General features: G+C 40.5%; 1 protein-coding gene across 1 annotated transcript in view; it reads left to right on the top strand.

Annotated features, from left to right (window-relative positions):
• Positions 1-24,565, top strand: part of LAMA1 (laminin subunit alpha 1) — an 84,662-nt gene that overhangs the window by 31,833 nt on the left and 28,264 nt on the right. Inside the window, exons 12-34 of the mRNA XM_081917963.1 lie at positions 570-743; positions 1,631-1,732; positions 3,343-3,554; positions 5,577-5,688; positions 6,461-6,571; positions 7,267-7,394; positions 7,894-7,980; positions 9,682-9,893; positions 11,093-11,199; positions 12,365-12,545; positions 13,273-13,409; positions 15,389-15,625; positions 16,531-16,674; positions 17,390-17,569; positions 18,607-18,792; positions 19,353-19,480; positions 19,989-20,109; positions 20,203-20,349; positions 21,060-21,181; positions 22,032-22,118; positions 22,705-22,898; positions 23,311-23,453; positions 23,711-23,809. Coding sequence (XP_081774089.1) covers positions 570-743; positions 1,631-1,732; positions 3,343-3,554; positions 5,577-5,688; positions 6,461-6,571; positions 7,267-7,394; positions 7,894-7,980; positions 9,682-9,893; positions 11,093-11,199; positions 12,365-12,545; positions 13,273-13,409; positions 15,389-15,625; positions 16,531-16,674; positions 17,390-17,569; positions 18,607-18,792; positions 19,353-19,480; positions 19,989-20,109; positions 20,203-20,349; positions 21,060-21,181; positions 22,032-22,118; positions 22,705-22,898; positions 23,311-23,453; positions 23,711-23,809 — 3,351 coding nt within the window. The remainder of the gene's footprint in view (positions 1-569; positions 744-1,630; positions 1,733-3,342; positions 3,555-5,576; positions 5,689-6,460; positions 6,572-7,266; positions 7,395-7,893; positions 7,981-9,681; positions 9,894-11,092; positions 11,200-12,364; positions 12,546-13,272; positions 13,410-15,388; positions 15,626-16,530; positions 16,675-17,389; positions 17,570-18,606; positions 18,793-19,352; positions 19,481-19,988; positions 20,110-20,202; positions 20,350-21,059; positions 21,182-22,031; positions 22,119-22,704; positions 22,899-23,310; positions 23,454-23,710; positions 23,810-24,565) is intronic.

The following is a 24,565-nucleotide window of genomic DNA, read 5'->3' as shown; positions in this document are numbered from 1 at the left end:
GGCAGGCGCAACTATTGAGAAAGCCTGGTTCCCTGTAATATCACTTCTTGCAGTGAGGGAACTGTCAGAAGGCCCTTGAATCTGGACCTCAGTGTTTGGGCTGAGTGATGGGGGTGGAGATGCTCCTTCAGGTATACTGGGCCGAGGCCGTTTAGGGCTTTAAAGTTCTGCATCAACACTTTGAATTGTGCTTGGAAACATACTGGGAGCCGATGTAGACCAGGTTCATGGTTTGTTCAGAGAGAAACCAGCTTATTTTCACTGTGGTTTAATGGGATGTGTGAATCAGACTGCGGAAGCCTGAGCACATGGATACAGGTGTTCTGAGCCAATTGCAGTGGTGAATTGGACCATGCATACGTCTCTGCCAGCCAAGAGTACATAAAACAATTTTCTGTATGATACTTTTTTTTGTGCCCCTTTGGGAGAAAATAGTGCCCTGTGCTTCAACAGTAGGCAGTATTATGTAGAATAAAATGGTTACTCCATTAAAAAAACCCCCACACAATTGTGTGTAAATTAACTTTCTAGGTATGGTAAATGATGTTTTATAGTTTATTTTCCTTAAGGTGTCTTCTATGGCTGGGTGGCTGGTTACTGCTCCACTTACCACAAAAACCATACAGCCTCAACAAGATCAGTTTGATGGACCTCATCAAATAAGTATTAATAATATAGCAGCTGCAAAAATACTGAAGTCTCCTTATTACTGGTCTGCACCCAAGCCATATCTTGGAAATAAAGTAAGTATCCAAGGGAAAATAGGTACTTCTTGTTGTTTTTGTAACTATTCCATATCATATTACAGGGATCTTCAATCTTTTTGGACCCATGGGCACCTGAGGAATTTTGGAAGAGTGCCATGGGCATCAAACCCTTTAGTTTCTTCTCTCCTCCCTCCCTTGGATCACTCCCATCCACTGAACAGAAACAGAAAGAGGAAGAGTGTCTGCACAAACCCACACAAATGGTGTTTTTAATGGGTCTGGATAATAGTGGGATCCAGTAGAATTAAAATGGACCCTTTTGAATTTTTATGATTTAACATGTGCCACCCCCCCAAACCCCACCACCATCAAGTTAAATCTCCATAGGTGATTTACTGCACTGTAAGGGGGGGGGGGGATCACCAAAAAGTTGAAACAATAAATGGATCTTCATGGTTTCTACAAAGAATGTCAACAAAAACACCAACAATCTTCAGAATATATCTGTGGACATAAGAGCTATTATTTGTTGATGATTTTGAGGGGAATCTTTAAAAAAATTAGGAGGATCCGTTATGATCTGTAGTGCCTCTCTCTCCCATACTGACTCTGCAGCAGCCCACTTTAGGTCCTGCAATCACTTTGTCCGTTGCTCTTTTAGCTTCCTTGTCCAGCTCTATGCACTTAACAAGGGGTTGGGGTGGGCAAAGTAAACACACACACTCTACCATGGCAAGTGGGGCAGTGTCATCTTTTATTTGGGTGCATGTTACAGGTAAATTCTTAATAGTGAGGAATCCATACTGGTGCTAAAAAGTAAGAATGGGGAAATGGTTGTTTAGTCTGCTGCATGCAAGTTTTACTTTTCCCTGTTATGCTGAAAACTTCTTTTTTAAAAAATATTTACACTTTTATTCTTCCAGCTCACTTCCTTTGGTGGTTATTTGAAGTATACTGTGTCCTATGAAATTCCCATGGACAGTACGGATAGTGATTTGGTATCTAACGTGGATGTTATTGTTCAGGTAATTTAAGATTATGTGAATTGAAATGGTGGTTTGTAGGCCATGGGATTCAAAGAGAAAGAATGCACAAAACACAGGTGAACACTCATGGATGGTAGTTGTATTGGTTGCTGGTTTTTTCCCCTCTTCTGGTGACAACTCTTGTGTGTCATGGAATGGCAATATTGTAGATCTCATAAGTATAGCTTATTGGGGGTGGGATATTTGCTGATGGAATGAGGAGGTCAAAAAGCTCCAGTGTGTGCATGCAGCCCTGTGGATCTTTGCCTTTAGATTTATAAAAATAAATGAATAAATTAAATGCAGTGAATGGTGTATTTGTATTGCTTGGCATTTTCGTTACTGCCAGTTACAGGAGTTAAATCAAAGCCTAAAGCTATGAATTTGATAGTCTCCTTTGCCATAAACCTACTAAGTGACTGAAGGTATAAGTCACATTCTCCAGCCTTGTCATTTCTGCAATATGGGGGTGGATTTCAATAATATAATATATATGAAGCCTTTTTAACACCTCAAAAGTGCTATATAAATGGGTTATATCCAGTATCAGAGGGGACCTGTTGAAATTAATGAACCAAAATTAGTCATGCCCATTAATTTCAGTGGGTCCACTTGGAGTAGGACTAACATTAGATACAATCCTAAGTTTTCCCTTCACTCAGTAATTGACAATGACTGATTGCAAATACACTATTTGCTTCCATGCTTGCAAAACTTGGGTGAGTTTTTGGAATGCTTTAATTCCTTTATGTGTGATCCTCTTGTGCTGAATATACAAATATAGGTTGGGAGGAAACTGATCTTTTTTCGTTGCAATCCTATACCCATTTACAAACTGGGAGGAGTCCTATTAAACTCAGTAACTCATACTTCTGAATAGTCCTATATAGTATTGCACTGTTTCCTCTTATCCATATTCAAAGCGTACTTGGTTTGCTGTGTAAATTGTATACTAGCATCTTCCACACATAGTCCGTTTTGTTAATACCTTGGTTCTAAACACCTTAAAGGTAAAGGTACCCCTGACCGTTAGGTTGCAGCAGTCATCTCGCTCTATAGGCCGAGGGAGCCGGCGTTTGTCCACAGATAGCTTCCAGGTCATGTGGCCAGCATGACTAAGCTGCTTCTGGTGAACCAGAGCAGCACATGGAAACGCCATTTATCTTCTCACCAGAGCGGTACCTATTTATCTACTTGCACTTTGATGTGCTTTCGAACTGCTAGGTGGGCAGGAGCAGGGACCAAACAACAGGAGCTCACCCCGTTGTGTAGATTCGAACTGCCAACCTTTGATCAGCAAGCCCTAGGCTCTGTGGTTTAGACCACAGTGCCACCCGCATCCCCTCTAAACACCTTACATGGAAGCAAATTCCATTGATTTTGGTGGGAATTATTTCCATGTGTTTAAAATCAGAATCTAGGCATCCCTTGGACATGGATCAAGTTAAACAGAATTTTCCTTACGGAATGAACTGTGAAAATGTTGGAAAGTTGATTCTGGAATAAGAGGACAGTTCTTTGTAAATGTTTCATAAATTATATGGTTAAACAAATTTCCAATTAACTTTTGTCATGGAAAGCTCTATACAGTCATATATGTATCATTTCAGGGCAATGGACAAATTTTATGTACAAGATCTGAAGGGTTGTCTTTGCAACCATATGAGGAGTATTCCAGCACTGTGCGACTTGTGTCTGAAAACTTCATTGATTTCAATACGAAGAAATTAATAGATCGAGATATGCTGATGACAGTTTTGGCAAATGTTACCCATCTTCTGATCAGGGCCAGTTACAACATTGCAAAAAAGGCTGTATACAGGTAATGGACACAAGAAGATTCAGTTTAGAAATAAATTTTCTGTTATGCCAGTTGAGTATTCTTTGATGAAAACAAGTCAGAAAAAGTTTCCAAGGTCTTAAGGCCTTATTTATGCTGTTCATAATTTTCTGTCACCAAAATCCTAACTTTACCTATGTCAGCTCTAAGTATATTGGAATGTATGTATTCAGGTGTTTCACTTAATTCTTGCCTAGATCTTGACCTGAAGACTTTTGGAAAATTAGGTTGCAAGATTCTTCTTACTTATGGGTGAAATTTCCAGCTAAAAAGCGGGATAGGAATCCTACACCTTTAATAGCTCTGGAAGAGGAAGTTTAAGAAGGCAACTCATTAACAGAGTATACTAGAGGTCCACATAAAGCTGTTGCCAGTTTTTTTTGCAGATTTATACCTTACAATTGAAATTTTATTCTGGCAAAGTGAAAGGCCTTTCCACAAGTGGATTTTGCCCATGGGCCAGACATTTACTTTTTTGTCATTATTATTATTTTTAAGAGAGAGAACACACTGAACCCTCCTTACCTGTGGTGATAGAGGGTTTTAAATAAATTGGTTTCATCTAGCACATGCATTGTTGACAAAGCAGTTCATTTATAAAAGACCAGTTGCAGAGCGAGAAGGATGGACCTTCCTTTCTTGCATCCTATTAGGGCCTTTAAGTTGGAAAGTATGTGCTTCTGAATTCTAATAAGCTGACATTTTGTTAATCATTGTTCTGTACCAGACTGTGTGGAACAAGGAGACTTTATATTACCAAATCTCACATTTGTTCTTGATTTTCATCCTATAAGATGAGGCTACTTTGTGCATTTGTTTGTGGCTACTGTGGAGCTGTAATGTCTAATTTTTTTTGCTGAAATGCCATGTTATTAAGATAGACTGATAGACACATCAGAAAAGATGTGCTGAGAGTTCTATGTGTATGTGCAGGGTATGAAATCTGATACAGAAATTTGTATCCTGAGTCATCGGAATCTAATTTTCAATGAAACAAGTTTTTGTCTGTTGTGGAAACCTTGGGAATGTGAAGTCTTTGACTAGTGAAGATTCAGATTGTAGGCGAATATGCAGAAGTCCCACAAGTGCATAGTCTGAGTCAATTGCAGTCCATCTTTTTACATCTCTGGTGATGTGAACTGATGACCTGGGCAGAAATGACTAATTTGTAAATTGGGACGTTAGGATTTTATGAAAACATCAATGACTGGGAAGGGACCCTAGCACATGTTTGTAAACTTGGCTTTAGTTCCTAACATACTCAGTTAGAAATACCATATAGCTGGTGTTGGGGAAGGATGTCTGAGAGTCTGGAGAACCATGAGAATCAGAATACATAGTACAGGGTTAGATGGAGTGGTAAAGCACATGCTTTGCTTGCACAATGTTCTGGGTTCCCTGATGCTTCAATTATTAAAGACTCAGGTAGCAGGTGATGTGGTCCCTCTCCCTCTCCCACATCCCAGGTTCCTGGATTGCTGTTGCCAGAGACCTGGCTGAATGGACAAATAGTATGATCTGATATAAGGCAGCTTCTTATGCTATCCTTTCCCCATCTTTCTGTATATCAGAGAACAAAGGACCCTGTATCTATAGAAAGTGCTGGAGTACTGCAAATGATGCAAAGCTCACATTGATTATGGTGGGAATTCATTTATTCATGTATTTAATTCCAGGATATTTAATACATCACCAAATGTAATTGATAAGTGACTCTATAAATTATAAACAAGGTATGGTCCAAATCCATACCTGGGTACGTTTTCTAAATGTATATCCCCTTCAAGTGAAATCCTTTAGTTTCTACTCAGAAGTTGCCCCCACCGAGCACAATGATGCTTACAATGCTGTTCAGGAAGGTTAGCTTTTCAGTGATACGTGGTTTTCATGATCCCTTTTATGTTTTTCTTTTCAAATCTTTCAGAAATATATTTATTTTATTTAATCAATTTATATACCTGTTAACTACAATATTCACGTGTGTGTGTTGCTGTCTTGGTACAGGTTGGATTCTGTCACTTTGGATACAGCAAATGCTAATCTCATAGATGTGTCTTCAGCTGCAGATGTGGAATATTGTGAATGTCCCCAAGGCTACTCTGGGATTTCTTGTGAGGTAATCTGTCATGGTTTTATATACAAGAAGGAAGCACTTTTAAATATACTTTCCCCATGCAGACCATATTGTTTTTGCTTGCAGTTTTTAAAACGGGAATGGCAGAGCAACATTTTCTAATCTGCATTGTTTACAGTTGTTTATGGCAATTTTATCCACTTGCTAAAAAATAACATTTCCCCACATTTTTACGGAGTTTATAGCTAAAGAAACTGAAGGTTGGATAGGCCATAGATTATTTTTAAAGCTGAACACCTAACAGTTGTTCTGTTATAAATTTGGGGAAATGGTTGACAAATTACAGTTTCTCATATGTGCTAATTGACATTGTATGCCAGATTCCTGAATATATTTTAAAATGTACTTTAAGAAAATATGGCAGGATTTCAGGGAATATTGTAATAGGGTTTGGGATTATTTGGTCTGGATGCCATATTTGGGTCCTTTCCAAGTCTGGTTTTATATCTGTATGATGGGATTCTGTCCCTGCGTGTCGGAGTATAAATATAAAAAAACAACATATTCAATTAGTGTTTTTTGTTTTATAAATACAGACTATTACGCTATATAGCAAACATCACTACTTACTCCCCATGCCACACAAAAGTTCTGTTCAAGCATAGATCTGTAGATTGAGTTCAGAGACACGTTTGTGCAGTTGTTTTATAGGAGTGCTAATGCATAACTCACTTTTAATAGGTTTTCAAATATTCTAATAATCAGGTTGAAGTGTTGTAAGAACCGTTTTGTGCTGTTATTCTTTCTTTCCTAGTCCTGCCTTCCTGGCTACTACCGAGTAGGTGGCATACTTTTTGGAGGGATTTGCCAGCCATGTGATTGCCATGATCATGCAACGGAATGTGACATTCATGGTGTTTGTGTTGTAAGTTACCTTGCAGTGCGCTTTCATTTTCATTTCTGAAAAGATCACATTAAAAAAACACCAATTCATATAATTTTTTCAGTGCAAGGCAGTTTTGTAATATACCCCAAAGAAGCATTGAAGCGCATCTTCCCAACCAGCGTCTGTAACTTTTAAAAGTTTTTTTGTGTGTGTGCTTGTTAAAGAAATTAAATTATCTGGCTTAGGCAAGAGCTGATATAAAACACTTTTATATGAAAAGTCATGAAAGCCATAGCTTTTCCTTCTCAGCTCAGTGGAAAAATTCCTGTGGATCCAAGTAGGAAAAATATTGGAGCATAACTATGTGATTACATTTCCTCAACTTTTGTGCTGGTTCCGTTAAGTTCTGCACCAGAAAGGGAACCTTTCCTCAAAGTGATTTTTTTTAAAAAAAGAACTTTAAATCTTCTAAATTAACCTGTTAATTTCCAGTGTTCAATATTAGCAAACTGATTTAGTCCACAGTCAAAGTAACACAACTAATCCATGAGACCAAATATTTGCTAATGAGGGAATTGTTGCTGCTGGCTTGGAAAAGCATATTGTCAATAGCCTGCTTGTTTCTTTGTTCTTTGAATCCTAATGGTGCATGTCATTTCATGCTGAGATCCCTGCCTCCGGGGATAGAATTCCACTCAGAATAAGTATCAAAAGGTGTTTTGCATGTTTCACAGGCTTGCAAGCACAACACTATGGGGAGTTCTTGCGATCAGTGTTTGCCTGGGTTCTATGGGACGCCATCCAGGGGGACTCCAGAGGACTGCGAGCCGTGCGCCTGCCCACTGAAAACTGCTTCAAATAAGTAAGCTGCTAACTGGAAACATTGCATGACATCTCCAGCAATATCAGACAAGCAGTGTCAGTTAGAAACAGAAAGGAATGGGGGGTGGGAAGAGAAATCAATCTGAAGGGAAGGTGTTAAAACATGACAAGAATTCCACGGTACCCTTCAGAAATGATAGCTCCTAGACGGCTCAGACAAGGAGCTGGAAATTTTCCAGTACTTTACTGAATACAAATGTCGCCCTTGGGGTTTTTTTTCCTTGAAAAGGTATTTTCATGCATTGCTAATATTAGAAAATATTTTAGTGTTAACGCTCTTTATGTGAACAAAATCAATTCAGGCTGATTCTTGCACAGCTGCTAGATACTGGTAGCAATCCAGCAAGCTGCTATATAAGCAAGCTGAAAGGTTTGTGTTATCAGTAGTGACCACAATTCATGTAATAAAGATGCATTTAATGTATATTGCTTTTAAACTGTATAGGTTGATGATAATCCCCCGAATAATTGTTTTTTAGTTTCAGTCCTACTTGTCACTTGGATAATGGAGGTGAAGTTATATGTGATAAATGTCCTCCAGGTTATGCAGGAGCCAAGTGTGAAAGGTATGCAACTAGAACCCTGGAATTAACAGCAAATATTGTCAATTAAATATATTTGGAAATAACAGTTTTGCTTCTCTCCTGTTTCAGAATTCTTGCTCAAAATACACATTACCCATACCCGTGTCAGTCTCATTTCACGAATGTGTTCCCCAAAGCTGCTTTTGACAGAGGTGGAAACCTCACTCCCTGCTGATTTGACACGTGTGTGTGTGTGTGTAAGAGAGAGAGATGGTGTTTCAAAAGGGCTAGTCCGTTCATGATGGAAATAATAGTGATGGTTACCATATTTGCTCATGTGTGTATACCAGAGCTTCCCAAACTTTTCATCTTGGTGACACGCTTTTCAGACACGCGTCATTTCGTGACACAGTAATTCAGTTTTACTAGCAAACTGGAGGATAAGCTAATCTGTTTCCAGCCCTGGGAGGAGCGCAGGGAGTGTTCATGTGACACACCTACACACTGCAGCCGAAACACTAACGTGACACACAGTTTGGAAAGCACTGGTAGGGTTGCCACATTTCAAACTGTGAAAATCTGGACAGAAAAGTTGTTGAGCATTGCCGACATGGGCTGCCATATGTCCGGATTTTCCTGGACATTTAGCCAAGTATCGCCCGGACACTGCTGTTGAATGCAGTATTCTGGATATGTCTGGGAAATTCTGGACATATGGCAACCCTAAGCTCTGGTCTATACACTGATGCTGCTGCAACTTACTGAGACTGGGGCAGGACAAGGTGGCAGAAAAGTTGGGGCTGTGTGGGTCCACTAACAGGAGTATTGGATTGACTCTGTCAGCGCATCAGCACAGCCCCGACCTCATTACCGCCTTGCCCTGCCCCAACGCTGTCCAGGTAAGTAGCAGCATCTCAGGGTTTGGAATGGCAGCTCTGCCCCACCACCCTGGCCACTACCATGGGGGAGGGCATCTGCAAAAGATTGATGCAGAGCAATATGCTGGGGTGATTCAAAAAAGCTGAGCTGACTTTGAATGCAGTGTGCACCCAGTTATAGGGAAAACATGTAAGTGAACTTGAATCTGAATCTTAAATGGTTTGCCATGATGTTGGGTAATGTATTTCCCTTTGCCTGAATGGTTTGAAATCAAACTGCACGAGCAGTTTCCTTCTGACCTCACCATAAGTGCTGAAGAGCAAGGAAGAGTAAGGAGTGTATTTTAAGGCTCTTTCCTGTTCCTTTTACAGCCCTATCTTTACCTGCCCTGCTGCTGGTGTCATATGCCAGATATGGGGCAAATGAGCCTAATTTGGACTATGGTCTGGAAGTTTGCCTTCATTCTAACATTTCACATAAGACTTGTAAGCAGTTGTAAATATATAACCTTTCAATAAAATCTCATGTTTTTAAAATGAGGAATTAAAGTATTCAGGGGTGGGTGGGTTTTTTTTTGTAATTTTGGAGAATATTTTGCCCCCTGCTCTCCCCATTTCTACTTTTGCCCCTGAAATCAAATTAGGTGCGCATGTAGCATAACAAAGGGTGAAATTATCTTTTCAAGCAGCACAGTAAAGATGGAAGTTAAGTTTTGCAGTCCTGTTATGTACTGTTTTCGCAGCCACTTCTCTACTAACCCTAGTTTTGCATCTTTACATGAACACACTATGCTCTTCAGGCTTGTGATGTGTTTCTAATATGTGGCTTTCTGTAGCCTGACACAATTTCCAATCCCTTGTGCAGATGTGCAAATGGCTACTATGGTGATCCTTTGGTCCCTGGGCAGTCCTGCGTTCCTTGTGACTGCAATGGCAATGTAGATCCCACGGAAGACGGCCACTGCAATTCCCTAACAGGAGAGTGTCTGAAGTGCATTGGGAATACTGTGGGACAACACTGTGAAAGCTGTGCTGATGGGTATTACGGGGATGCAGTGATCAGCAAAGACTGCCGTGGTGAGTAATTCCTGTATTTTTGTATACATAGGTGAGTAAATCAAGTATTTTTGTATACATAGGACAGTTGATTTATGTAATGTCCTAAAAAAAGGCACATTAGGGTTGAGGAAATCAATGGATTAATAAATAGCGTAGAATAAATAGAACACAGTGTCTCCTCCTTTTCACGGGTGTTCCTCTGTGTTCCAGCAGAGGATCATTTTTGCAGAAGGGTGGGGGTAATATTTACTGATTCTTTCATCTCCCTCTGATGCTTCACATGCTGCTCTACTGTCTAGTTCCCCAACCCTCTAGAGCAGATTTTGGGTGTCACACAGGCCTTTTGGAGGAATTGGTGAAAGTTGTCTCTTTGCTTTCCATTAGCAGAACAGTCCTGTGTGTCAAACTCCATCCAGGAGACATTGCTGTCAGTGGAAGCCTAGTTAGGATCCAAGCCATTTCATTGGCACCCCAATGCAAAAAAAACCCAACAACTTGTGTTTCCTGCAATGAGAGTAGTTTCCTGCCTAATCTCTTTGTATGCATCGCCTCTAGTACTTTTGTATTGGTAAAAGGACATCTCAAGAAGAGAGTGAGGTAGATGTATTTCAACATGAATGGAGTCAAAAGCATTTTTATTGTAGATCTCATTATTTACAACAATGAGGCAAGAGTGTTTGAGGGTTTTCCAAATGCTACATCAGTGCTGGCAATGGATTTGTCTCTGTAGTTCAAGCTGGGGCCAGTCATTTTATACAGCTCATAAAAGAGTATTTTGAATTCTGGTGCTCAGCTTTCTTTTTAGAAAATTTAGTCTATTTTCCAAAGATATGCATAGATATCTGTATAGACTGTGGGCCAATTGCCGCCTCTGCTTTTCACTGCATCTCCTTGTGAATCCCACAAAGCTGCTACTCAAATGTTGGACGACCCGAGCAGAATTGATGTAGAACAGAGTTGCAGTTGGGGTGGGGGGGAGACACAGAACGCCCCCTTCTTTCCTGAGTGGAAATACTTTCCTTTCACACATGGCGCTGTTTAGATCTTGGCCTTAATTTTAAGTCCAGAGGCCAAAAATACAAATTTAAAATATTGATGGAAAGAATATGCAAAAGTGGGGTATAGAATCGTAAACCTCACATAGAGAAAAGTTATTCAAGTATTTTTTTAATAGCTGGTTATATTCAGCTTTTCTATTTGTGCTTTTTACACATCAGAGTGTGGGTGCCATGTGAATGGCTCCATTTCCAGTGTCTGCCATCCGAAGACTGGTTTGTGCCAATGCAAAGGAAATGTGGTGGGACTCCGATGCGATAAGTGTTTGGTAAGAAAGAAATAATAAATCTTGATGTTAGCACACATGATTTTACTTCTTTTGCTCTGCTGATGTATTGGTAATTTATTCATGTTTTACTGGTGTCCCCCTAGGCAGTGCCTGTGGGTGAAATAGCACCCTTTGAAAGCCTTCCCTTTTGCCAGCGAAGGCTGTGCACCCCCCCCTCTCACTTTGCCAGCCGTTACTCTTTTGTCAATTATACTATGACCTTAGTGTTATGGCCCTGGCCCTGTGCAGAGTTACTGAAAATCCGGTCCTTTCTTTTCAGTCAGATATATAGAGACAAACAGAAGATACCATGCTCTATTTATACTCCAGTATTTGTGTTGGTGGAGCGGCCTGGTGGTGGTAACCTGCATGCTGTCTTGAGACATGGTCTGAATCATAGTACAGTCATATCTCAGGTTACAGCCACTTCAGGTTGCGTTTTTTTGGGTTTCGGCAGTCGCACATGCACAGAAGCGCCGAAATGCAACCCGCGCAGATGCGGGTTGCGAACGTGCATCCCACACGGATCACATTCGCAACCCAAGCGTCCACTGTAGTCATAATGCCTTAACCCTGTGCTGAACTTGATTACCTCAGCAGTTTTTAGATTTGGGCTAATAGCTCCAAATAAATGTCTAAAAACATGTGTAACTGATGTGGATTGTAGTATTTGACATTGATGAGAAGTGAAAAAGTTGAACTTTTTTTTTTCATTTACTTGTGCTGCATGGTTATTCAATGGTAATGTTGGGTAATGTTGGGATCTATTCATATACTAATAGATTCTTGACAAACAAAACTTCCACCCCCACCCCACCCTGCCCCCATTTTTATTTTTGTGAACTTTTGCATTTAAGGAGTTTCATCTAGGAAACTGGTTGTGTATTTCAAAAGCCTTTCTAAAATAACAATATTTGCTTTTCCTATATATTCTCCAAAGGCTTCTGATGGACACAGTAGAACCCATATGTTCTGTGGAGTGGGGGAAATGTGAGCTGGGAGCTGTTTTCCAACACACTGCCTACCAGAACTGCACTATTTTTATGCAGGCCAAAGAGCAGGAATGGATCGCATTCAGTGATGAAAAAGAAAACAAGAGAGGAATTGTTTTTGTTTCAGGGAACTAGGAAATATTGCTGAAACACTTTTCTTTTCTCTGTGACAGCTTGGATATTACGGCCTAAGTAGCGGACTTGGCTGCCGTCCCTGCAACTGCAGTAAAGCTGGCTCAACTGCTGAGGACTGTAATGATGAAGGACAATGTCTCTGTGTGCCAGGAGTGGCTGGGGAGAAGTGTGATCGTTGCGCTCATGGCTTTTATGCATTCCGGGACGGTGGCTGCACACGTAAATTATAGCCCATAATCTGGTCATGGCAGTTTCTTAAACTCTTACGAATTTTCTTTTAACAAAATGCTTTGTGCTGCACCATGGGAAACATCAGTTGTGAGCCTCTTTAGCATTTATTTATTTGTAAAGCCTGGTCAGCAGAGTGATATCAAAGCATTTCTCATCAAGTTTTGCCTGCAATGAGAATCCAATTATTCCAACTATTGGAATAAGGATTTGGGCTTATGAAAATGGTTCCTGTGCCAATTTGCCCTTTCTTCCATTTGGTGTGGGGATTATAGGAGGTGCGTTGGTAATAATCTTGCTTTTACCATTGACTCAATCCGTTAAGAATTTTGAGCAACCAAATGAGATGTTAAACGGATATACCCAGTACTTTTTTCTGGGGTGGGACACAGGGGTACGCATGCCCCTAAACATTTTGTGACTCTTAAGTTTGGCCTCATTTAGGGGCAGTATTTCAATATGAGTAGGAAAATGAGAGTACCCTTTTTAAAATAAAAAAAGCACTGGTTACACCTAAGACATTGGAAAGGACTTTATAGGAATCGTTTATGAGCTACTTCCTTCCTTATGAGTAAACTCACAGGTGGAGCCCACCTAAGGCAGAGATGGACCTGATGCTACAGCACGGCTACTAGCACTGCTGTTACTCTACTAGCACTGCTATTACTCTACTAGCACTGACAAAATGGGTTACTTGCTCCCTGTCTTCTTCCTGTAGCTTGCAATTGTGCTCATACGCATGATGTTTGTGATGGAGATTCTGGAAGATGCATCTGCCCCCCTCATACTGAAGGAGAAAAATGTGAACTATGTGAGGAGAACTTCTGGGGTCTTGATCCAGAGAATGGGTGCAAGGTAACGTTGTGCTTGTTAGAAAACTTTTAAAAAACAAAGCTTTAAAAAATGCTTCACAAGATAGCACATTGAATTTGTGGTATTTAAACACTACAAATTAGGTCAGCTTCTGCTATATAAGCTTTTGCTAATGCTGGTAAAAATAAACATTTTCTTCTTCCTGCCCTATGTTTTGATGTATGTAGAACAATATGTATCCCCTTTATTGACATAATCATCATAATAAATGAGGTTTATGTCATTTAACCATGAATCAAGGTAAACATCTGTAAGAATTCCACAGTATATAACAGTTTCTTTCACTTAATCAATCCATCTTCACTAATGAGAACCATATTGGGTGGATGACTTAAATTGTTACTAGAAAGATACATTGTCTTTGAGAGGACAAGGAATTTCCCTGAGTTTGTCTCTTTTCTGGTTGTGGAGAAAGAAATACAATTCAGCAATTCATTAATTAAAAACTGGCTCATACATCCTTGGATTCTATATATTCTATATTCTCAAAATATTTATAACCTGAAGCCTAAGCAGTCTATTTCTAAGAAGCCAGTATGAAGCAGAAAGCTAGAATTTGTCCACCAAGGGAGATCACCTTTATCATAACAATGTGTTTTTTTAAATGAAGAAGAAGAAGAAGAAGCTAAAACAAGGTTGCGTGGCTCTAGAACAATTTGACTAGTTCCATATTTTCACATGGGAACGCTCAGATTTGACATCGTGCTAGGAGCTTATAGCTGCAAGTATAGGGGGAAAATGTGACAAGCACATTGTAAGTGGTAGACAAAGAAGGTATAATAAGGAATTAGATGCAGTATGCAAACTGCAAACCAGTGAGCTGTGACTTCAATAAGCTCTTCATTAGGTGAAAAGAACCCATTAATACCATGTCAAGGGATTATCTATACAGATGTAAGATTTAACACCCTTTCCTCTGTCCAGAGGACTATGGAAGTGGCAATTATGTGAGGAGAACCAGGGATCTTTCACAAAGTATGATCAGGACCTTTTCTAAACTACCATTTCCATATTTTTTTTAAGAGAAGAGCAGCAGTTCAGCTAATAAAAATAATATAAATTAATACAGTTAAACAGCAATAGAATCAAAGCTTATTTAAAGCTTATCTTAAGATGTTGGTGGAACATTGATAAAGAGGAAGATGATTTAACTTGCTGAGCTAGGAAGTCCCACATATGGGGTGTTGTGAGAGTCTTCTGCCTCCTTTTCCTTGCTTCATGGCCAAGTAATTGTTGTTTAGATGGGTTATTTTTTTAAGGTATTGTAATGGTGATGGCTCGCATTGGATCAATTCTAGTTGTTTAATGGTCACCTGCAAACCAAAATTATCTACTTAGGGGAAATATAGCACTTTTTCCTCTCCAAAAATGAAGGGGAAATGTGTGTGCATCCTATGGGGCGAATGCAGGCTTTCGCTGAAGCCTGGAGAGCGAGAGGGGTCGGTGCACACTGACCCCTCTCGCTCTCCAGGCTTCAGGAAGCTATCCGCAAGCCTTGGGAGCCCGGCAGGAGTTCCCGCCGGGCTCCCTAGACTTGCAGATAGCAGCCTGCATCCCGAAGCCTGGGGCGCGCTGAGCAGCACGCTCCGGGCTTCGGGCAGATATCCGCAAGCCTGGGGAGCCCCACAGGAGTTCCCGCCGGGCTCCCAAGGCTTGCGGATAGCAGCCTGTTCTGGGGGCTGGGGCGGGGGAAGCACCTGGGGGAAAAATAATAATTCCCCCCCCCTTTATTTCCCCCCCAAAACTACATGACCCTATGGGCAGGTGCGCCCTATAGGGTGAAAAATACAGTAATTTAGAGGTCAGATGATAAATCTTTTGAGAATGTTGGGTAAACATTCCTCTACAGAACTTTCCTCTACAGAAAATTGCTGGCAAGTTTTGTCTGTCAAAAGTTTATAGTTTCTGAACTTCATGACCTTTGCAAGATTCACATATCTCTTGTCCTCTTTTCTTCTAAGGCCTGCAATTGCAGTGATATAGGTTCAGTCAGTCTCCAGTGTGACCAGCTGACTGCTCAATGTCAGTGTAAGAATGGATACGGAGGAGACAGCTGCGCTATCTGTGCTTTGGGGTATAGAGACTACCCAGATTGCATTCCTTGTGATTGTGACTTGCGGGGCAGCAAAGTAGACATGTGCGATCAAAATCAAGGAATCTGCAACTGTGAAGAGGAGACTGGTGCATGTGTCTGCAAGGTAGGATGAAATCTTTGCCTGCTTATTATTTTTCTTTGTGCGTTTTTCTTTGCCTGTAATAAAATAATAGTCACTTCCACAGACATCAACTAGTGTTTTCTGGGGGGGGGGGGGGAGAGCCAGGTTTAGGTTTATATAGGAGCAAAACAAATGTGTAACCTTCAGACTGGACATGCAAAACATTTACCTTGTAGGAAAGAGTTTAGACCAAAATTGGGTGTTAGAACATTGAATTAGGACGTCAAGCAGCATTCAGGGCAAAATAAAAACTATGGTTTAGAAACAGAAATAAGGCAACCTGTATTAGCTTCAGCCATACATGGTATACAGTAGGTGGAACAGTGAATAATTTGTCAGGGCAAGGATTGCGCAAGGCATTGGAGGAGCTCTGGGTTGGCTGTGTCAGCTTTTCATAGGTGTTCAGTTGTGTGTCCAAAGTGCTCACGCACCTGCAGGACAATACTGCTGGCAAACTCAGAGCTTGCTGCCACTTTGCCCCACCCCTTCCTTGTCATCGTGAACACATCACTACCCCTGTGAGAACACCACTGCTGCTTTTCACAACCACCTCATGTGTCTGTGCTGGAGGTTCATGTGGTCCATGGGTACGATATACTGGCTATAGTCAAGAGCAGGATTAGGACTCGGATGAAACCAGGCATGCTCACGGTTTGTGTGTTGATCAAGCAGTTAAGAGTAGCAAGCAGTATGGGAGCAACTACTTGCCCCGACACACTGTGTGGGCTAGAACTTTTACTCCAGTCATGCCACAAGCCACTCCATACTAAATAAGAAGTTCTCTAGATGGCAAACTGAGTTGTGTAAATAACTGGAGACCTATGAGCTGAAACTGCTCAGTCCAGTGTTCAAGCCCTACTGGCGTTAACAATCTATTTCTTTGTCAGGAGAATGTGATTGGATTGCATTGCAGTGAATGCAAACCTGGGACGTTTGCTCTTCATGCCACTAATGCTTTGGGATGCATCTCATGCTTTTGCTCTGGGATGTCGGAATCGTGTTCAGAAGTAGAAGACCATGTGAGAGTTCCAGTGAGTAAAGTAGTTTCACCCTCTGTGCCTGGTTTTCGGTTGCATTGTCATAATTGTCTTGTCATAATTTGATCTGCACGCAGCTTGATCTCGTACTTGATCCCAGTGACTGCAAGAACAGCAGAGAGCTGGGAAGAGGCTTTAAGGCCATGTGCCATTGTCACCTTTATAGGACATCCAGATAGCAGCAGATGGGTTAGTTGATTTGTATCTGTTGTAAACAGTCTTGGAGATAATTTGATTGGCGGGTGGGATACAAAAGTTTGTAATAAACAAATAAAATATTACTAGCATTTGTATACATCTCCCTGTCAATGAAGTTTGGATTGGATTGAGCTCTAGTAATCCTAGGGCTGTAGTACAACCTTAAGGCTCTGCCACACCATGATCATCATGCAAAGAAGGTCTTTGCTACCTTTTATTCCTCTGCTGCTGTGGCTGCTTCTCCCTCACTGCCTTGCTTTGACATGACCTGTGAACTATACATGGGAAAGCCAGAGATGCATCCATATACTGCCATTCAGCTTTATGAAACTACTTCATAGATATACAGGAATATAACACATTTTTTGAAAAAATAAATTTCCTTCAAAATTTCAAAGTTACAATGTGTATGCTTTATTTACTTGAAAACATATCATTTGAAATCTTGCTTAGCTAGAAACGATATAGTGCATTTTACAAAGAGGTATGACCTATTAGTCTGGCATTTCAGGTCACCCTGTCTCTGCAGCAGACTGTTCTGTATGTGGTTTCTCACAGTAACCTCACTGGAACCAGTGAAGGTGTATTTTCCCAGTTCCCTGATATCTTAATGGATGTCAAAGCAGTCCAACAACACTTGACTACAGAACCTTTTTACTGGAAATTGCCGGATCAGTTCCAGGGAGACCAGGTAAGCATATGAGTTATTTTTAGAGTCGGACCTAGACATTCTTTGAGTACTCCCATTGAAATAGTTGTGACTGATGTAACCCCTTTAGGGCCCATTGATTTCAATGGTTCCGCTCTAACTATGAATAAATCTGGATTTGACTGTGTTTCTATATATTCTGGGGGTGGGGACATTAGAAGGACTGCCACCTTTTGAGAACTTTGAAGAGAAACAAAAGTAATATATTTTAAAAAATCAGTGTGCATAATTTTAATATTTATTCACTTCTTATTTCTAAATGATGTCAAAGCAAAAGTATTTTCTGTAGCATATTTAGATTCTGTTGCATATTTAGATTCTGTGCTAGATTTGAGCCTGCTTGCAGAATAATAGAACTGAGTGAAAGGACTTTTTCATATAGCACTTACTTACCATAGTTTATGGAATTCAGTGCCACACAATGTGGTGTTGGCCACTATTTTAGATGACTTTTAAAGGAAATTAGGCAAATTTACAACTGAGATCCTTACCAATGTTTACTTTGATTGTCGAATGGAACCTTTATGTGTTATAAGGTAATATACCCCAGAATACCAGCTATTGGGGAGCCATAGTGGAAGAAAACTATTAACTTCATGCCCTGCTTAAGAGCTTCCTGAAGAGCTTGTGGTTGGCTGCTGCTGAAAAGAAGATTCTGGCTTTGATCAACCTGTGCTCTTTTTTTTGTTAACACAGTCAAGGTCTTGCAAGGACCTGTGTACTGGCAATATCAACATTCCCAAACTTTATTTAAATTCATTTCCAGAAAATCTGTGTTGTGATGTATTTTGCTTTCATTTTGAAATCTCAGCTCTTGCAAAGTTTCTATTAAATTCCAAGATGTGAAGAATCATCTGAATAAAGGTAGTCTCAATATCGGAATACTTCGATATCAGACTAAGGATGAGGAGCATATGGCTTGCTGCTGAGTTTCAATTAAGCTATTTCCTCCTCCTGGTCTAGATTTCAGTTAAAATTATCAAAGAAAATAAAAGTGTAATGATTTATCATCCAAACAGCTCATGGCATATGGTGGAAAATTGAAATACTCAGTAGCTTTTTATGCTTTGGATGGCTTTGGAACCTCAAACCTTGAACCGCAAATCTTAATGAAAGGGGGTCGCACCAGTAAACAAGTCATCTATGTGGAAATTCCTGCTCCAGAGAATGGAGTAAGACAAGATGAAGAAATAGAAATGATAGAGGTGAGTTTAAAACATTTCAATTTGATGAATTAGAGGCTTTGCCTTCAAGAAAGTCTTTTTCTTGTTTCTGTTCTACTTTGGAACTCCCTAAACATTTGTCTTGGGACCGTTTTGCCTTGCAAAACGAAAAACGCGCAAGACGAAAGGGTTTTTCGGTTTTTGCGTCGCTTCGCAAGACGATTTTCCCTATGGGCTTGCTTCGCAAGACGAAACGTCTTGCGAGTTCTTGTGAGTTTGTTTCCTTTTTCTTTAAGCCACTAAGCCGTTAATAGCCGCTAAGCCGTTAATAGCCGCTAAGCCGCTAATAGCCGTGCTCCGCAAGACGAAAAAAACGCAAGACGAAGAGACTCTCGGAACGGATTAATTTCGTCTTGCAAGGCACCACTGTGCACGTGAAGACAATTTAAGAGCTTAAGTGTTTTGGCTTCTGCCTGGAACCCGATTCATTGGTTGTGGAAGTGCCTTGTTGCTCTCCTCCTTCAATCCAAAACTAATACCATCAAGCAACATTGTAACACTGGGTGTTCGCAAGTGATGCAAATTTATTTGTTTTTCTTTAGAGTGCCTGGAAATACTTTAATTCGGTGTCTGATGAATCTGTTTCACATTCTGACTTCATGTCAGTGCTGAGCAATGTTGAGTACATCTTGATAAAGGCATCGTATGGTCAAGGATTACAACAAAGCAGGTAAATCTCTGCTAACTACTCTACCTAGGGGCTCTTAACTTTGATAAAATGTGAGTAAGGTAGTAAGCATGTTGTCTTGATATGAGTGATACTCAAGGGCCACTTTACTCAAAAAACCCTGAAAGTCATGGTACCTTACAGAACAAGCCTTTAGTACAGCCTCTTGAAGTGGAAAACTGGTAGTGTCCCAGTGCATGTAGGAAACTGCTTGTGCTTGGTGAAACACTCTTTGGTTCTAGTCTTTTATTTTATTTTTAGGAAACTAAGGGTTAAATTAGTAGGACTCAGATTATTAGTGCATATTTGAGAGATTACTTGCATAGTCAAGATATAAATGGCAATACCTAAGGCAGGTTGTTTTTAAAAGCACTGAACTGGGCTGCAAACCAAACTTTGTGATTGAAGCACACCCCTAGTAAACAGTCAAATTGCAGGTTCTGTTTCCTAAATGATCATCACTGCATCATTTTTTTTATTTTATTTTTTGTTTTATGTAATTATCTCTTAGAATCTCAAATGTCTCTATGGAAATTGCTATGAAAGCTGACGAGATGCCCTTGATTAAGGAAGTGGCTCATCTCATTGAGAAATGTATATGCCCTGAAGGTTATGCAGGCCTTTCATGTCAGGTATGTTACTTGCTGGGGCGTCTTAAAATATCTTCTGTACAAGCAAAAGTTCACTTGCCGTTTAAAAGCATGTTCAACTCTTTTACAATGTAGGACTGTGCACAAGGATATTACAGAGAGAAACAGTATGTGGACAAGTCTGCAATCCTTAAAGCCTTCCCCTCATTCATCCCACCTTGCGTGCCATGCAGATGCAACAACCACAGTGATGTTTGCAACCAAGAAACAGGAAAGTGTTTGGTATGTGGACTTACTAGGGCTAGGCTGGTTTTTGTCACAGTATCAATAACTTAATAACTCGGGGGGGGGGGGAGAGAAAATTCCAAAGAATGGAAGTTCATGAAAATCCTATTTAGTTCCCAAATTGAAAATGTGAAGTATTTTTTTACACTTGGATAGTATACATTTCGACAGAAGCTGCACACTGCTTTGGATTAATCGGTAGGTAATCAGAGGCATGTTTTTATTTCATTTAAGCATTTACTTAAGGTCTGTAAGGAACAACAACAAGGAACAATTTCACACACACACCCATTTTTGCAGCAATGGAGGATGGGGTTGGCAGTGTAATGGTTGTGCTTAACAAATTAAACTTCACTGATAAAGTAAGGCCCTCTGAATTCAGTGTTTTAGTATTGCAGCGTTAACAAAAAAAGCTTTAATTATAGTTTATAAAAATTAACATGGGCTAGTCACGAGTAGGGGTGACTTGAATTGGCTTGAGGGACTTGGGAGGTATTGGGACTGTATTTTGGAATACCTTTGGCAAAGTGGGGGGGGGCATACTTGTCCCTCTCTTGCTGGGATATTAGGGCCTGAGATGGAATGTTCCTGTTCCTTATACCTTGCTGCTTTTCTAGATTTCAGCCTCTTTTCCTTTCCCACCAAAGTTAAATGTTCTCCATTGAATTTTCTGCTTTCATCTTAAACTTCCTGATTTTGCCTGCTAGGACTGCAGAGATAATACAGCTGGTGACCAGTGCAGTGTTTGTGCTCCAGGCTATTACGGCAAGGTGATTGGATCTGTCAATGATTGTTCTCTGTGTGCATGTCCAAGAATGAGCCCAGGGAGGTAACTAAAAATTAACTTTGATGTTTTAAATAATTACTATTGTTATACTTACTGTTTCCAGGTAGTTCTGTAGCAAGGTAGAAGCTGTATTTCTAGGAAGTTTTCATTTATCTGTTGGTTTGTTTTTAAATCCCTGAGCTAAGAGATTCCATTATCAGGGTCAGTGCGGGTAGCTTGAAAAGTAATGGTGGTAGATGATGAAATGGCTAATCCAGAGCAGTAGCTTTCCACTGAACATTCTTTGTGAATTGTGTCTATGGGTGCTTCCATATAGAAGCTCGATACAGCAGAAGGATCGCTGAAATATCATAAATGGATTTTTGGCTGCAAGTTTTCTTTTCTTTTTTCATTTCCTTTTCCTTTTTAGTTTACCAGGTTTCCACCAGAAAGGGTAGTTTGGATATAATGGTAAAAACATGGACTGATATTTTGATGCCAGCGGTGCCTTGTGGAACTGCAAAAACTTGTCCGCATGGGGAGTGCTGATTCCACAATACACATCCATTTGGAAGCACCCTATATCCAACTGAGAGCTGGTTCATACAATCAGTGGTGTGCATTCAATGCAGCAATAAGCAGCTATACCATCAGAGAAAGGGAGGCTTGGATTTCCGCATCATGTGCCCCTCCCCCTCCCCCAATCTTCTCTGGAGGGTTGGAGGAACCCACAGAACAGATTGAAGAGGAAGTCCCATTGCACAAGCAGAAATCCTTGCCCCCCACAAGATGGTTACTTTCACCCTTCATTGCATACAAACCAGTAGAAACACACATTCCTGTGTGAATAGGTTTTTTTGTGGGTATATATGAATTCTTTCTAAAACTTGTTCTTTTTATTTCTTTCTCAAAGCTTTAGTTCCACATGCATTATGAAAGGTGTGAGTGATTTCTACTGCAATGCTTGCATCACTGGATATGAAGGGCAATACTGTGAAAGGTGAGGGATACGCAGAATCATCAAGAGGCTTCCACTGTGGGTTGGCAGCTTTGAGTTCCAGAAATTGGGTAGATTGCCAGTTCTATAGGATCAGCATTGGGTGCCTCCGAACCAAATTAAAAGTATGACTGGTAACTTATAAAGTCCTCAGACAACTTGGGGCTTGAGATAATGGCTCTGCCCATGTGTTAAGATTTTCACGGTCTAGTTACCAGGTGAGATAATATTGCTCAATGATATGAGTTATGACCTTCTCTGTGGTGACGCCCTGACTATGGGATGCCCCTCCCCTTGAGAGATGGTTTGTACCAGGGTTACTTGCTTTTGGGCACCAGCTAAAATCACATCTCTTTGCCCAAGCTTTTGCTGGAGTCATATAGTAATATGGCCTTCTGCAGTCATAGTGATATATTTTAAAGCATTTTATATGGTGTTTTAACATCAGCATTACATGTTGCTGTTAAATTGTGTTGCATTGTTATAGGTTGCAACCCACCTTGGGATTGTGTGTTGATGAAGGGTGTGTGCTGAAAACTGAAGAAACAAAATAAATAAAATAAATAAATGAACCTCTGTTTCCCTCTAGGTGTTCTCCAGGTTATTATGGCAATCCTAAAGCACCCGGTGGCCACTGTCAGCAGTGTCAGTGCAACCCAAACGGTTCTGTTCACAATAATTGTGATCATATCTCTGGGCAATGCATCTGCAAACAAGGTGTAACAGGGCAGCTGTGTGATGAGTGTGAATCAAGGCACATTCTCGTGGAAAATGAATGTGTTGGTAAGTGTCCCCCTTTCTTTCTTTTTTGCTTTGATGTGTTAATAATATGGGCAACTTCCAATTTAGGCGCACCCGAACGATGAGTGATCACACAAGCGTTCACAGCACCAAACCCAGAAGTATCCTCCAAACATCATAAAGATGTCATGAAAAGGGGTGGGGTGCTAGAAGGGGGTGGAGTAGGCTCAGGCACGCTCCGTCGATGCATATGGTGGTCCAGAAAAGAACAAGGATTTCCTGTAGACATGGGGTGGTGTTTGTTGATACTGCATGTAAATACTATGATTACATAAGCCTGCATTCCTTGCTCAGAAATAAGCTCTGTTGGAATGAGTGGAACTCACTTGTTCAGTGCTATCCAGTTTTGCGTATTCAACTAAAACTTCATATTTTTTTGAAATGGTTTCTTCAGATTGTGATGACGACTGCACAGGATTGTTGTTAAATGATTTGGACAAACTAGATGAAGCCATGCTTTTGGTAAACCTTACTGGCCCTGTCCTGGTGCCCTATGGGATACTTGCAGACTTGGAAAATGCCACAAAGCATTTAAAGGTATGTAAGGTGTTGCTTAGCTTCTGTGTTGGGTTAGCTACTCATATAGTCATTTTTACTTTTGTTTATGAAGAAGGTTTTAGAACTATATAGGCATTTTGGAGTGCTCTGGAAGCATTAATAGAACATAAGCGCTATTCATGTAGTTGTCTACATTAAAATTCATGGCCAGTAGATACATGTTCTTTGTTTATCATTCCTAGTCGTGAACACTGAGCTGAATATATTTGAGTACATAATATTCTTTTTTCTTCTAGGAGTCGTTTTGGACTAACAAAGAACCAACCTCCTCAACAGAAATCATGAATGACCATCTTATAACCCTTTCAGGTGATACAGACCAGCTGCACAGAGAGGTAGGAGTCTTGCTTGTTTATTCCCAAAGATATTTCAATAGACTTATTTCAAAATGATCTACAGAAGTTTCCCATGGGATTTACTTAGGTTGGTTTATAAATCAAAGTCACTACAGTGAATTGGGTCTGCTAGACTATGGGTACAAGTGGCAGCTGGGCAGAGCAGTCCTAAGTCCTGGTTAAGATCAACTGGGTGTAGCAGTATCAGCCACTGTTTGAAGCCCTACTGGCCCACTAACTAAAGCAGAAGGTGTGGTGTGTGTTTGTGTGTGGTTTTTGTCATCCAGATTGGCATAGCCGCAGAGTCCAGGTTGGGTGCCTCTCTGAGGAATGGTATGGCCTTGGATCCGATGGGTCTATGACTGGCTCTGTCCTGTCACTGCTCCACCGTGTAACATCCCATTTTAGGGCCCTACAATAGCTACAACTGCCAGAAACAGGACAAACAGCAGGTCACATCTGCTGCGCTTAATGCAGCCATGGCAGGTGCTTCAGTGGAGCCTCCATCAGAAGTTTGTGGAGGCTGGAAGACAGAAACATCCACTTTATCATAAACCCCTCCAGCGGGAAGAATGAGGGGATTAGGATTCTAACCTTAGATATTTTTTTACCCAGAAAATACTAAACTGCTTTGCCATTACTATAGATTTTCCCTCATAGATTTGTGATCTTTTCATTACTAGCTATGCACTCTCTAAATTATAGCACTAAATATTTGAAATAATTGATCATTTGATTCTATCAGGATTTACTATG

Source organism: Podarcis melisellensis (assembly GCF_964234715.1).
Source record: "Podarcis melisellensis genome assembly, chromosome: 7".
Taxonomy (NCBI): Eukaryota; Metazoa; Chordata; class Lepidosauria; order Squamata; family Lacertidae; genus Podarcis; species Podarcis melisellensis.
The sequence above is the reverse complement of the archived record's forward strand: the minus strand, read 5'-3'. Positions and strand labels throughout refer to the sequence as shown.